The following is a 16,415-nucleotide window of genomic DNA, read 5'->3' as shown; positions in this document are numbered from 1 at the left end:
CTGCATCTGTGGTCAGGCTTCCACCCTAATCATCCATTTCAAGGTTTACACCCACCTGTGCAGCCAAGGCAGGACACACAGAAGAGCATGGATTGGCAGAGGAAACTGCTTGTGGCTGCCACTGATAACTCTGTCCTCGGACTGCTTAGCTGGATGAGATTTCAACCAAAAACAAGCCTTCATCTGACAACAAGTACAACACTGATACAATAGCTCTGAGTACTCAACTTGCTTTGGAGAGCATGGTTTTTGACAAGGACTCAGACAATGCCGATTCCTACTACATTCGACGCAACCTAAGTAGAAGTCTGAAAGGACTCAATTTAGGTGTCAATGGGATCTCAAAATGGAGATAGCATGGGCAGGTGCCCGCAGCACCGAGACTGGACAGTCTGCCTTTCCAACAATCACATCAATGGCAAGATCAGCACTAGACCACCTACATCATAGGTGTACACAGAAAAAAGGACTCATCTGAAACACCCTCACAACCTTGTTGGGGCCCGCAAACTCAATCCCATCAACGACAAGATCAACACCATGGCACTAGTGTCGAAAGTGTGCCCTCACAGCACACAGATACAAAGGACTCAGCTGAAGCACCCTCGCAACCATGTTGGGTCTCTCGAACTCAAATGTGATAGAACTCATGACCCAAAATTTGTAAATTGCTGATCTTGTCCATCTCTGCAAGACAATGCCACTCAGGAACTTCCCCTATGCAAGGGCGCATGCGGATGATTTTCCTGGGGGAGGTTGAACTCGGCTGCTAAGCTCACTTTCTCCTTCAGTAACAGAAAAAGTCAAATGGTGGACTCGTGGGGTTGATCGACAGGGGTTCACAAGACTTTCTTTGTCACCAGCATATGAGCAATCACAAAGTAAAACTGCATTGTGCAACTATGCCTCATCTGCAAGAGATGACCCCCAAGGCTGCTTATAAAGGCCCCTCACCAAAATGCATTGCATACAAAAAGCTGGCGCTACATCCAAAACCAACTGAGGCTAAAACTAGCGCCAAAAAGCTCTTTTGCATGCCACGTGGCACTTCTGAAAATCGTGCCGTAGATTACAGGCTGCCACGTCAGCACCATATGGCCACTAACACGTCATCATTTTACAAAAAATCTCTCTCTTTTCTGTTAATACATCATCACTCGTGACACTCTTGGAGTCAAGTCCTATACCAAATAGAGTAGGAGACAATGGGCAACCCTGTTCACCGCAATAGTGGAGTGAACTACGTCAGATATCCCCTCCGGGGTGCGTACATGCCCCATCACTGATCTGTATAAAGCCATAATCCCCCAAATCAACACTATGGGCACCCCCATCTCCTGCAGTCTGCGCATCAATCGAGCTCACGGTACCATGTCAAATGCTTTGCGGTGACGTGGATCCCATTGTTGTTATATGCTGATGATATTGTGTTGATCTCTGACTCACCTGAGGGTATGCAACGACATTTGGATGCATTACACATTTCTGCACAGGATAGTGGATTGTCTGTAAACCTTGGTAAAACCAAGGTTATGGTGTTTAACACCACACCACAGTGGATCAAGAGATCAGCACCTACTTTCACATATGGTCATGATACTGTGGAGTAAACAGATGCATACACGTACTTTGGAGAGAGCAGTAGAGACTAGATTGATTAGAGCTTATGCGGCCTTGGGAGGCTTGGAGAGGATGTGTTCGCAAGTTCAGTTCCAGGAACCTCAGACAAAGCTATGGCTCTTTGATACTTTAGTAGCCTCAGCTATGATGTATGGGGTTCAGGTATGGGGACCTTCCGTAGGCCAGGATGGTTGGAGACGTATGGAGAGGCCCTTGTATCCTATGATCTCTCGACTAATTAGAGCCAAGGCCTCTGTACCTCACGCTATCATTCGAGCAGAGCTAGCTGCCTCCCCTATGGAGATTGAGGCACTCACTAGATCAGTCTCCTTTGTGCACAGCTTATGGGATACTACTAGAGACAGATATGCTAGATTGGCCCTTGAGTCTTCTAGACAGTTAGCGCTACAGGGGGACAATTCATGCTGGTACGCACAGATGACATCATGGTTTCAGACGCATGGCTTCACCATGGACAGGATGCCCCCTTTCCAGTACTCTCTTTAGACATCCTCGCTGTCTCTTTTTTTTTCGACACACCATAGGGCCCACAGGGGGAGGTGCTTATCCCTTCCAAATATTAGCCATGTTACATGGTCGGGCAAGGGCCGCGTACCATCGAGCAAGAGCCACGCGTAGGCATCACCATGGCCACCTAATTGATGCACCACATGCTGGGATCGATGGAGAGAACTCGTAGCAACCCTTGCTGTCTCTTACACCGGTGGAGATTACTAGACTCATTCGTCAAGACCTGATCCAGCTGGACACCAGGAATACATGGATAGACCCGCCTCAGGAGTTGGGCACGAAGATCGCTTTCTATAGAGAGCATCTTCTCCACCTCAGAGGAGATGGGTTTGTGATTCGACCCAGCTACATGGACACACATATGTCCCATGGTTTGCGTTGTGCCATTGGTCAAATACGCACATCCTCACATCAGCTCGAGATTGAGACTAGTAGATTCAGAGGGATACCAGCAGACAACAGGCTGTGCCGCTCATGCCAGATAGAGCCTCACCATTTCTCCACCCCCCATTCTGTCATTGTTTCACATTCACATACTTCCAGTAGTATTTTGTTCTAGTTTCTTTTGTACCCAGACATGGTATCAGATTCACTATTTTGTAACAAATTGGTCTCATAGGTCATTATGGCCTTTTGAAGACGTTAATATAACATTTCATTTCATATCTCTCTCTCTCTCTCTCTCTCTCTCTCTCTCTCTCTCTCTCTCTCTCTCTCTCTCTCTCTCTCTAGCAGAGCTGCCCCCCCACTAGTGGTTGAGGCGCTCATCACATCTATCTCCTTCATACACCGCATGTGGGGAACTTCCCAGAGACAGCTACGCCACCAATCCTCTCGACAATTAGCCATGCAGGGAGATACAACAGCATGTTGGTATGGGGAGATGACATCATGGTTTTAGGCGCATGGGTTCAGCTTAGCCAGATTGCCCCCCTTCCAGTACTCATTGGATGCACCCTCTTTGACTCTTACACAGTCCGAGATCACTAGGCTCATCCGCCAGGACCTGACTCAGCTAGACAGCAGGAGGACATGGATACAGCCAGCACAGGAGCTGGGCACGAAGATGGCTTTCTACATAGAGCATCTTCTCCAGCTTACGGAGGACGATTTTGTGACGAGGCCAAGATACATGGACACCCACTTTGGGATACCATGTGGTATTGGCCACATACGCACATCTTCACACCAACTGCAGATCGAGACCGGGACATACAGCGGAGTACCAGCAGAGGCCAAGACATGCCCCCTATGTGACATGGAGCCTCACACAGAGTTGCACTACACATGCCACTGCCCCGTCTACTATGAGATACGAGGCCGCTTCCACTGCATGTTCAGAGAGGACTTTGGACCACTCTCCAAAGTCATGAGGTACGAGTATCAGAGATGCCTGGGTTTGTTTCTGCTCGAGCTGCGCAGACACAGAGAGAGCTTGATGAGAGGAGAGGCTAGCCAGTCTTAAAGACACATCACAGACTTCTTTAGAGCAGACACTGGACACCTGGAGGAGCTATTTCCACAGCAGAGCTTGTCGCCTCACACCAGAGGCACATTGATCGACCGAGCGACTGAGCTGCGGAGATCCAGACGCCCACGACTGCGGAGGACTACACACCATCGACAGAGGCTATATCAAAGGATTCGGATCACTTTGGCCCGACATGCACGCTCGATCAGACTGCTGACCATGGAGGAGATTGATGAGATCCGTGAGCGATCGATGCTGGATCTCTTGTGATTTAGCTATCCCAGCTAGCTGCTTAGTTAACACCTACCAGTTTAGGATTCCATAGTATTTTTATTTTGTCGTTTTGTTACTCTGACTTTGTATCAGATCCACCACATTGTAATGTTTTGGTCTCATAGGTCACTTTGGCCTTTTGAAGAGAGAGAGAGAGAGAGAGAGAGAGAGAGAGAGAGAGAGAGAGAGAGACTTTACTGGGGAGAGCTAGAGAGAGACAGTCCCAGAGACGGTTTACAGATTTCTTTTCACTAGATATGGGACAGCCAAAGGAGCAGCCATCAGTGCAGAGCTCGGCCACACTCATTCCACCACTACCGGCACTCTCATCGACCGAGCACTGGAGCTACGGAAATACAGACGGCCACGATTGAGGAGAGGGGCTACACAACATCCACGCAGACTACAGCATAGGATTCGAGCCATACTCTCTTGACATCCGGAGTGCAGATGAGGATGGATTCTACTACCTGATAGTAGTAGTATTTTTGTTCTAGTCTTTTTGTACCTAGACATGGTATCAGATTCACAATTTTGTAACAGTTTGGTCTCATAGGTCATTTTGGCCTTTTGAAGACGTTAATATAACATTTCATCTCTCTCTCTCTCTCTCTCTCTCTCTCTCTCTCTCTCTCTCTCTCTCTCTCTCTCTCTCTCTCTCTCTCTCTCTCTCATATATATATATACACACACACATAGTGTGTGTGTGTGTGTGTGTATACCCCCTTCTCTCTCTCTCTTTACTTTGATTAGTTCACATCGAGCAGCTTAGGATTCCATAGTATTTTTATTTTGTTATGTTGTTATTTTGTTACTCTGACTTTGAATCAGATCCACCACGTTGTAACTTTCTGGTCTCATAGGTCATTTTGCCGTTTTGTAGACGTTAATATAACATTTCATTTCTCTCTCTCTCTCTCTCTCTCTCTCTCTCTCTCTCTCTCTCTCTCTCCATCCAGTGCTAGAAAAAAAACCGGGGTCCAATGTATCTTAACTAGCTAAAATTTTAAAATTTTCAGTTAGATTTTGAGCTTGTCTTTAAGAAAACCAAGAAATTTACACAAGTTTTAGTGTAATTACCGACAAAATCTTCAAATTTTGACCTAGGAGAATTTCAAGTTCGCCCTTATTTTCACTGGTTTAAAAAAATTGTGTTTTTCTAGCTTGCTCTCTCTCTCTCTCTCTCTCTCTCTCTCTCTCTCTCTCTCTCTCTCTCTCTCTCTCTCTCTCTCTCTCTCTCTCTCTCTCTCTCAGACAGTAGACACGCTCAGAGCACAGATGGCGGGGCTCGGGGGGAGTGGCAGTGTTATTTAGAGAGGATCTGTAGCCACTGATACATATAGCCCGCAGGGACGAGCAGGCTAGGTACATGTGGGTGAGACTGAAAGCAGACACAGGCAGATACCTCTATCTAGCTATTTGCTACTTTCCCCCGAGTACATCAGTTTATGCATCACCTAGAGGACAGTCCCCTTTCTCTATTTTGGATGATGACATATGGGAGTTCTCTAGGGACGGTGACATTATCATCCTCGGGGACTTCAATGCTAGGACTGCCCATCACCAGGCAGTGTTTTATGATACTTCAGAGGAGATGCTAAGAGAGCTAGATGTTGCAGAGACGGGCCTTTCCAGACTATCACACGATGTGGAATATACTGAGTATGGGCGACACCTGATAGACATGGGCACTCCACATGGATTGGCCATCTTGAACGGCCTACAGAGATTTCCTGTTGCGGGAGGTTTTACATGCTTCCCACACAGACATGGAGCCAGCATAGTGGACTATGTCATGGCACAGCCGAATCTATCTCTAGTATCCAGGATCTCACAGTTGGGCCCAGACCGGTCGGGGTGGCAGTGGACCATGCTCTGGTGTCGATGACCATCTCCTTCCAGTTCAGTGTAGCACACAGGCCACGAGTAGCAGCCCCTACTCGCTACACATTCACACGGGAGACGGACTCTGTATACATGGACGGAATCCACAGACGCCTATGCACTGAGGACCCGGGGAGACCTCTGGAGGAACTAACTACTATACTGACACAGACATTACATGAGGCAGTAGCAGAAGCATACCCACACACCCTGCCTGAGTAGAGCCGCCAATCAGGTAGCATGCCTCAGAACAGCTGGTACGATGAAGAGTGCCGCCAGACTAGAGCTAGACTTCAGAGGGAGGTGTTGTTGGGGGACGTCAGTCACAGACTGACTTCCGACGCCTGGTGCGGCGGAAGAAGAGGGCTTTTTTGGCTCGACTCGAGCAGGATCTATATCAACTATTCTTGAGTCAGGACTCGCGTGAGGCGTGGCGGCTCTTTCATGTTGCAGTCCCCCCCCCCCGCTATTTCCTCCACAGAGACCTGGGGTCAGTACGCATCATCTTTGTACACAGTACCTGGACAGCCGCCCCTCCCCAACCCCCCCGATCCATGCCCACACGCATGTCTTTTTCACCGCTGAGATGGTGAAGAAAGCTATTGACAGGATGAAGACAGGGAGAGCATATGATCATGATGGCCTAGTCGCTGAGCATTTCATGCATGCCAAAGACCTACTAGCAGAGCTTCTAGCAGTTATGTTTAACCGTGCCATGTGTGAGGGACTACCGGACACTTGGAGCCTATCTACGATCGTACCTATCTTCAAATCAGGAGACCCCATGGAGCATGGGAATTATCGCACTATTATGATTGGGCACACACTGGCACGGTTGTATGCATCCATTCTTGAGCAACAGCTGAGTAGATGGGCAGAGAGGGAAGGAATACGTGCAATTGGGCAGGCAAGATTCAGGAGAGGCTTCTCTACTCTTGACCATATCCTAACACTCAGAGCCATCATCGAGGAAGGCAAATCTCATGGGAGACGGATCTATCGTAGCTTTGTGGACTTCCGCAAAGCTTTCGACACGGTACCCAGAGCTAGACCGATGCGCAGATTACAGGAAATGGGAGTACTCACAGAACTCATTTGGGGGATCATGGCATTGTACAGATCGGTAGTAGGGCATGTACGCACCCCGGAGGGACTTTCTACACCGGTTCACTCCACTATTGGGGTAAAGCAAGGCTGCCCGCTCTCTCCTACTCTTTTCGGTATGTATGTGGATGAGGTTTCTGACTACATTGACAGCGATGGGGATAAAGGTGCTCAGTTGGCAGGGACATGGATTCCACTTTTGTTATATGCTGATGACATAGTGTTGATCTCCGAATCCCTAGAGGGAATGCAACGTCAATTGGATTTTTTGCATACGTTTGCCCACGAAAGTGGTTTGTCTGTCAACCTGGGTAAAACCAAGTTTATGGTGTTTAATACCACCCCACAGTGGATCAGGAGGTCAGCACCTACATTCACATACGGCCAGGAGACTGCGGAGTACACAGACGCTTACACTTACCTTGGAGTGGTTTTTACCGGACCTGCATTCTCACTCAGAAGAGCAGCAAAGACCAGACTTACTAGAGCCCACGCAGCATTGGGTAGATTGGAGAGGATGTGTTCGCAGGTTCAGTTTTAGGAGCCCCGGACGAAGCTCTGGCTCTTCGACACTTTGGTAGCTTCAGCATTGCTCTATGGAACCGAGATATGGGGACCTTCACTGGATCACCACGGGAGGTCGGGTCGCTCAGACGGATAGGGGAACATGGAGAAACCTCTCATCTCTATGATCTCGCGGCTCATTAGAGCCAAGGCATCAGTACCACGGGCCATTATCCTAGCAGAGCTAGCGGCCCCCCCACTTGTGGTGGAGGCGCTCACCAGATCAGTCCCCTTCATAAACCGCACATGGCAACTTCCTAGAGACACATATGCTCGCATAGCACTTGAATCCTCTCGACAATTATCCATACAAGGAGATACAACATGTTGGTATGGGGAGATGACATCATGGTTTCAGGCACATGGGTTCAGCATAGACAGGCTGCCACCATTCCATTACTCATTAGATGCACCTTCTCTCACTCTTACACAGTCAGAGATCACCAAGCTCATCCGCCAAGACCTGACCCAGCTAGACACCAGGAGGACATGGATACAACCAACACAGGTATTGGGCACGAAGATGGCTTTCTACAGAGACCACCTTCTCCAGCTTACGTAAGATGGTTTTGTGGCGAGACCCAGATACATGGATACCCACTTGTCTCATGGGATACGATATCCTATTGGCCAGTTACGCACATCTTCTCACCAGTTGCGGATTGAAACTGGGAGATACAGCGGAGTACCAGCAGAGGACAGAACATGCCCCTTGTGTAACATGGAACCTGAGACAGAGCTACACTATACATGCCGCTGCCCCGTCTACTACGAGATACGAGGCCGCTTCCATTGCTTGTTCAGAGAGGGTTTTGGACCACTCTCAAGAGTCATGGGATACGAAGATCAAAGATGTCTGGGTTTGTTCTTGCTCGAGCTGCGCAGACACAGAGATAGCCTGATGAATGGCGAGGCTAGCCAGTCTCAAAGACGGATCACAGACTTCTTCAGAGCAGACACGGGACAGCCGCAAGAGCCACTCCCACAACAGAGCTCCCCCTCGTCTCACACCAAAGGCACACTGATTGACCGAGCGATTGAACTAGGGAAATCCAGGCGCCCGCGACTGCGAAGAACTACACACCATCGACAGAGGCTACGACACAAAATTCGGAGCACGCTGGCCAAGCATGCACGACGCCCGCTCAGACTACTAACCATGGAGGAAATTGATGAGATTCGCCAACGACCGATGCTAGATCTCTTGTGATTCAGCTATCCCAACAAGCCGCCCATTTTTTGCTTAGTTTTTTGCTTGGCTCACATCGACCAACTTAGGACCCCATAGTATATATCTTTGTTTTGTATTGTTGCTAGGTTAACTTGTTACTCTGACTTAATATCAGATCCACCACTTTGTAACTTTCGGGTCTCATAGGTCATTATGGCCTTTTGAAGACGTTAATATAACATTTCATTTCATCTCTCTCTCTCTCTCTCTCTCTCTCTCTCTCTCTCTCTCTCTCTCTCTCTCTCTCTCTCTCTCTCTCTCTCTCTCTCTCTCTCTCTCTCTCACACACACACACACACACACACATGTGCAACAATGTTCGGAAAAAATGTGCCTCGGCTTAATATCGTGCCGTTTTCAATTTCGAAAATGCGAGTTGAGAAAAAGGGGAAAAGGAAAATTTCCACCTCAACATAGAGAAAAATAGTGCAAAAACGGAATTTTGTATGTTTGAAAAATGATTTTTCCAAGAGTAATGATTTGCAAGAAGGCGCTAGCGCCCAGTTGCGCATGAGAGACAGAGAGCGTCCTTATTATTCCCTCAATAATGTGTGGATGGAAGTTTCTCCAAAGTGAAGTAGAAAAAATATTGGCAACCAAAACTGAAGTATTTCCTACCGTGAACTAAAGTCGAAGCTGATCATGTGCATTGTGTTTGATCATGTAGTTATCGGGATAAAAAGTTTATTGTCCAGATCCCTTCTTTGGTACTTGGCTTGCAAATAACCTTGACAAGGAATTATTGGTTATTTTATGAGATGGACAGAACTTGATAGGCATTCTTAGGTCATTTGAACAATTTGCAAATGTTGTCATTGAAGGTGCAATAGAGAGGATCATTGTTGGGGACTTGTATTGTGATGTTTCTCTTGGGCTTTACATAATTCGCAGAGAGAATGTGGTGCTAATTAGTGAACTGAACTCATCTAGAGATGAATTGCCACCACATATGCAGAGAGTAAGCCGTAAAATGATTGAGCAAGCCCTCAAAGCAGAGAAAGAAGCAACTGAACTCAAAGGTTCAATGAGGAAACGAATGGAATTTCTAGATTTGGAGTGAATGCTTCATTGGTACTTGGACAAGACAGATTCTTTGAGGTTCGAAATAATCTTTGTTGTTATACATCGGATCAATCTTCATGAAGAACATTCCCAATTAGATGGTGGTTTTAAAGCCTTCTGGTTCGCTTGTTTTAAGAGCGAAAAGCACGTTTGAATACAAGTGAAGGGGGGTGGCAGTTCACTAGGTAATTTTTGTCCGTGGGGAGGGGTGGGAGGGTAATACAACGGGGAGGGGGAGAAATGAAATGAGTGTGTGTGTGTGTGTGTGTGTGTGTGTGTGTGTGTGTGTGTGTGTGTGTGTGTGAGAGAGAGAGAGAGAGAGAGAGAGAGGAATATGTGTGTGTGTGTGTGTGTGTGTGTGTGTGTGTGTGTGTGTGTGTGGAGAGAGAGAGATGGGGGGAGAGAGGGACACACACACACACACACAGAGATTAAGAAATAAAGCTCACTTTAAAAATTGATTTTGGAGTGAAGCGAGCTTTTTTTTTTTTAATTGCTCAGTTGAGCAAAAATCTGAAAAAAGCTCCCTCCAAAGCTTCCTCCAAACGTTCCCTCGAAACCTCAACTCGAAAAAAAATCCAAACCTAGAAGATAGGTAATAGCAAACGACATTGAATGAATGACTAGGCTTCTGCACACTTAAATTTGGTAACGATGCATCATCAAAAATATAAATCTGCTCTCTACACAATTTTAGCATGATTCTGAATACCCATTTGAACAGAAAACGAAGCATAGCTCAGACTACTATCAAATACATAGAACAGCAAATTATGAACATTTGTCATGATATACCTGGTTCAATAATCAAAGCAGCAAGATGCGTCAATGTGTCCTTGCAAGAAGAAATACTTCTCCTAATGAACTCTCTATATAAAGTGGCCAGCTCAGAATGTTCCCTTTGTTCATCAAAAAAATCACTCCTTGATTGATAGCTCAAATTTACTGCAAGCGGTGCACAAAACAATTAAGTGGCTCAGATGAGCACCTCTTGATTAAATGACTTCAAATGGTAGCAAAGCTCAAAATTTAGCAATCAACACCAAAATTGAAAACTATATCCATCCACAACCAACCATTCAAACCCTTGTGTACAGACAAGCCAGAACCTAGGTGTAATCTCAGATGGATACACATACAACTGAGTACACATTCGACAACATAATACGTTCGAATTTTTTGCAGCCATTCCCCCCAAATGGTGTTTAACAGCATGGTTCCCTATGCACCCAAACTCAATATTTCTAAGCAATCAACCCCTCTTGCTTCAGGGTTGCCTCATTTGCTCTTGCGTTAGCTGCTTGTCGAAGGTTTCTTCATATGTAGAGCCAAGCAATAAGAAAAATGCAACATGTAAAACATATATTATCTCCACACTGTAAGATCAGCAGGACAGCTTGAATTGGTCATCAATGTAAGATCCTAATCATCACAAATGCTCTCCATTGTCTCGAAATACTTCAAACACCTCGCCAAACAACAGAAAATGGTCAAGAAAACCTCAAGCTATGAATAACCGGCATAAGAGTAATTGGCCGCCAATCCAAGAACTGCTCACAAATCTCTTTTTTAGGCAACAACTTCAACAAACCCTCTTTCCAAGATATCAACAAATTCTGTTTCGTGCACGCAGCGTTCATCAATGAGGTTCTTTCTAAGGCTCCCAAAAGGAGAGAAAAAATTCCACAATGAGAACATCCCAACCAAGCGAACAACATTGTCCAAGAGCAAGCAATGCTAAGTGCCATTCATTTTCTGTAAAATCCACCTTCATGGCTAAAGCATCTTGAGGAAGATGATTGAATGCACTGTAGATATCAAAAGTTGTGTGCATGAAGAACCTCAGCAGATGCCGCAGCAGGGGGAGCGGCAAAAACATTCCTAGAATAGGAAACCAAGGCATCCGCAAGCTCACGTTTTGAGGTTGTCCAAGCGCCTAGTCGGAGCATAACTCGCTTAATAGTTTGAGAAGCCCTTGAATGATGCAAGTGCTTTAAAAATTGTTTACAGGCACATCCCTTATCCACAAACGCTCGATGGTGAGCACAGGTCTGCCATTTGTTCAATATTCCATTATCATTATGTTGCAGACAAACCCGGCCTTGCCAAAGAGTTGTCAATTCACAACCAGACAATAAACGTGTGTCAGCTAAGAGTTGGAGTTGTTGATACACATGCTTGGCATCTTCAACATTATCACGTAATTGAAACATGTAATGCTTCCCATAATCCTAAATTACACTCTGCATACGCGCAACAAAGCGAACCCAAGCAATATCAGGATCAAGATGCATTTGGGCGATCAGAGTGGAAATAACGTCATAAAATATCTCACGGAATGCTTCATGTGAAAGATATGCATTGTTGATGTGCAGCAGACGTTCTTAGAAAGAGGTTGATCATAGTGTAGTTGCCCAAAGCGCAACAGCATCACAATGGAAGCATGATCTGATAAAAGCAAAGAATGGACTATTCTCATTTCGCATACAAACTCATCAAATTGTTGCATGTTGAGGACATACCACCAATCTAATCTTGTACGATATGCATAATGAGCATTATGCTAAAATGTGTACCCCGAAACATTAAGATGCAAAAGGGTCCACAAGTCCAACATCCGTGTGTATGTAATGAGATTCGTCCAAGCCTGCAATTCCATACTCAGCATGTGTGAATGTCTTATGGTGTTATCTAATAACGCACGTGCATTGTTAAAATCACCCCAAAGCAGCGCATTTAAAAGCCATTGATAAGAAGACATCTCATGCCACAAAACAACTCGTTGTCCAGAGGCCGTCTACGCATAGACACCACCAAATTCATGAATCTGGCCATTGATCGTACATTGAACCACCATCCAACGACCCGCTGGATCATTATACGCCAGAACTGGCTGCAACTCATGCCTAACCATAATCAAAACACCTGAAAAGCCCGATAAACCAGTATATACTATCCAATACCCCACAAAATACGAGCATTGCCCAGCATATTCATGCTGAGTATGCTCTTGCAAAACCACAATGTCTGCCTTATACGTATGTACATAGTGTCAGGTTAATCTCCACTTTTCAGGGTTACATAACCCACACACATTATATGAAATACATTTAACACAACTATGCATTCAAGAGATATGTACAGAGGCAAAGGAAGAAAGGGAAAAGTTGACGTGCCCATAAGCACATCAACATCAACAACCAGCGACTCCATGTCTATCTCAGAGGAAGCAAAGCCTACATGTGATGGAGAAGTTACATGGACCCCTGCATCTCTGTCAGAGTGCACCACCTTATTCCATGCATCTTCAAAAGTGCGATTATCATTACAAGGAAGAGGTTTTTGCCCAGATTTCACTTCAAGAGGTGCATAATTACGACAAGAGAGTTGTGAACATATTTTAACAGTCTTCTTGAGGGTCACCCAAGGAGATAAATACCTTCATAAGTTCAGAATAGTTTGAACTCACGAATTATAAGAGGGAATAAAGCACTCATAAAACTATAAAAGCAAGGGTCACTAGAAAAGGGGAAAAAAAACTCTACAAAACCAACGAGTTAAGCTTCTATCACCCTCCGGAGGTGATAGGCATACACAGCCATGATAAAGGCTAGCATTTGTCAAGCTAGAGTAAAAATACTAGAAACGCTAGAGATCAAAACAACAAATTAGTGTGTTACTAAGTTAAACAAAAAGTGGGCTTTTAAGCTCTCCACAATTATCGAATTTACTATCGATTATCGTGGACATTCCAAAGGAAGAAACATCAAAAATAAACTTACTACGATGCAAAAATGATCGAACGTTTTTCATGATTCCTTTGAATGTGTATCCTTTCTCAACGAGTAAAGAAATAAGATGGCATGATTGAACAACAAAAGCATGTTTACTAGAACAAAGACGAGAAAGTCTAAATAGTTGAGAGCAACTCATGTGATCCTCATATCTAGCTGAATCAGATCTTGACGTATAAGTCTAGTCATCTCTGTCCGTGTGATAGATAGGGAGGGTGCATCCAAGGAGTATTGGAACGGGGGCAATCTGTCCATGTTGAACCGATGTAACTGAAACCATGATGTCATCTGCCCATACCAACATGCTGTATCACCCTGCAGCACTAGCTGTCAGGAGGACTCAAGGGCCAGCCGAGCATATCTGTCTCTGGGGAGGTCCCATAAACAGTGCATAAAGGATACCAATCCGGCAAGTGCCTCAACCACAAAGGGAGGAGTAGCTAGCTCCGCTTGAATAATGTTATGTGGCACTGAGGCCTTAGCCCCAATCATCCGAGAAATCATAGAGACTAAAGAGAGAGAGAGAGAGAGAGAGAGAGAGAGAGAGAGAGAGAGAGATGAAATGTTATATTAAACGTCTTCAAAAGGCTAAAATGACCTATGAGACCAAACTGATACAATTTTGGTGGATCTAATACAATGTCTAGGTACAAAAATAAAATGAAGTAAAGTGAAAAACTAAAATCTTAACTGCTAGATGTGAACTAAGCAGCTAGCTGGAACTATGTAGGATATGAGTAGGGGGGTGAAAGTAGTGATTGGGGGCTAATACAACACAATGTGGGTGTGCGTGTGGGAATAAAATGGGTGAGAGCTGATACAAAGGCTGATACAAGATGAGAAGGGTGTACAATCCTCAAAAGAGCTAAATCATAGGAGATTTATCATCGATCACTGGCAGATCTCATCAATCTCCTCCATGGTCAATAGTCTGACCGGGCATTGTGCATGTCGGCCCAAAGTGATCCGAATCCTTTGATGCACCCTCCGTCGATTTGTGTAGTCCTCTGTGGTCGTGGGCATCTAGATCTCCCTAGCTCGGTCACTCAATCGATCAACGTGCCTCTGGTGTGAGGAGAATGTGAGCTATGTTGTGGTAACTGCTTCTCTGACTGCCCAGTGTCCACTCTAAAGAAGTCTATGATCCGTCTCTAAGACTCGCTAGCCTCTCCTCTCATCAGGATCTCTCTGTGTCGGTGCAGCTCGACCAAAAACGTACCCAGACATCTTTGCTCCTCTTACCCCATGACTCTAGAGAGTGGTCCAAAGCCCTCTTTGAACAGGCAGTGAAAGTCCTTGTATCTCATAGTAAACTGGGCAATGGCATGTGTAGTGCAACTCTGTCTCAGGCTCCATGTGACATAGGGGATATGTCCTCGTCTCTGCTGGTACTCCACTCTATCTACCAATTTCGACCCGAAGCTAGTATGAAGATGTGCGTATCTGGCCAATAGCACATCGTATCCCATGAGATAAGTGGGTGTCCATGTATCTGGGCCTCGTCACAAAACCATCCTTAGTAAGCTAGAGAAGGTGCTTTCTATAGAAATCCATCTTCGTGCCCAACTCCTGTGCCGGTTTTATTGAAGTCCTCAGGCCTTGGCGGATGAGCCTGTTGATCTCGGATTGTGTAAGAGTCAGAGATGGTGCATCCAATGGAAGGGGGGGCAATCTGTCCATGCTGAGCCCACGTACCTGAAACCATAATGTCATCTCCCCATACCAGCATGTTGTGTCTCCCTGCAAAGCTAGCTGTCAAGAGGACTCAAGTGCTAGGCAGGCATAGCTTTCTCTGGGGAGGTCTCACAAGCGGTGTAAAAAGGAGACTGATCTGGTAAGCACCTCAACCACTAGTGGGGGGGCAGTTAGCTCTGCTCGAATAATGTCATGTGGTATTGAAGCCTTGACTCTATTAAACCGCGAGATCATAGACACTAGAGGCTTCTCCGTGTCTCCCCATCCATCAGTGCGACCCGACCTCCCCTGATGGTCCAATGCAGGCCCCCATATCTGAACTCCATAGAGCAATGCGGAAGCCACCAGAGTGTCAAAAGGCCAAAGCTTCGTCCAAAACTCCTGAAACTGAATCTGTGAACGCATCCTCTCCAATCCACCCGATGCTGCATGTGGTCTAGTCAGTCTAGTGTCTGCTGCTCTGTGGGTGCTGATCTCCTGGTCCACTATGGGGTGGTGTTAAACACCATAACCTTGGTTTTACCAAGGTTGACAGACATACCACTTTCGTGAGCAAACCTATGCAAAGCATTCCACTGACGTTGCATCCCCTCCGGAGAGTCGGAGATCAACACAATATCATCAGCATATAACAATAGTGGAATCCATGTCCCTGGAAACTGTGCACCTCTATCACCATCTCTCTCAATATAGTCAGAAACCTCATCCACATACATACCAAATAATCTCTAGCTGATGCGATGATGTGCGCATCTGACCAATAGCACATCGTATCCCATAGGATAAATGAGTGTCCATATAGGCCAGTCTGATCACATATCCATCCTCTTAGTTGGAGGAGATGCTCTCTATAGAAAGTCATTTTCGTGACCAACTCTTGTACCGGCTATATCCATGTGCTTCTGGTATCTATTTGAATCAAATCCTTGCGTATGAGTCTAGTGATCTCTGTCTGAGTGAGAGAAAGGGAGGGTGCATCCAAGGAGTACTGGAATGGAGGCAGTCTATTCATGTTGAAGCCATGTGACTACAACCATGATGTCATCTGCCCATACCAACATGCTATGTCCCCTTGTAGCGCTAGAGCTATCGGGATGACTCAAGGGCTAGCCAAGCATATCTGTCTCTCGGGAGGTCCCATAAATTATGCATGAAGGAAACTAATCTCGTAAGGGCCTCAACTCCG

At 45.8% G+C, this 16,415-nt stretch overlaps 1 protein-coding gene and 1 pseudogene across 2 annotated transcripts in view; one reads left to right on the top strand and one right to left on the bottom strand.

Moving 5' to 3' along the window:
- The window catches only part of BIO1 (adenosylmethionine-8-amino-7-oxononanoate transaminase), a 120,247-nt gene that overhangs the window by 42,933 nt on the left and 60,899 nt on the right, over window positions 1-16,415 (bottom strand). For both annotated transcript variants that reach the window (XM_086530063.1, XM_086530062.1), the window contains exon 9: window positions 10,536-10,685. In XM_086530063.1, the coding sequence (XP_086386189.1) occupies window positions 10,536-10,685 (150 nt within the window). The remainder of the gene's footprint in view (window positions 1-10,535; window positions 10,686-16,415) is intronic.
- On the top strand, window positions 9,226-9,738 carry LOC147440277 (sm-like protein LSM1B pseudogene; annotated as a pseudogene).

This window comes from Adiantum capillus-veneris, chromosome 15 (assembly GCF_014529385.1).
Source record: "Adiantum capillus-veneris isolate H3 chromosome 15, ASM1452938v2, whole genome shotgun sequence".
Classification (NCBI taxonomy): Eukaryota; Viridiplantae; Streptophyta; class Polypodiopsida; order Polypodiales; family Pteridaceae; genus Adiantum; species Adiantum capillus-veneris.
This window is presented reverse-complemented; position numbering and strand designations above follow the sequence as displayed.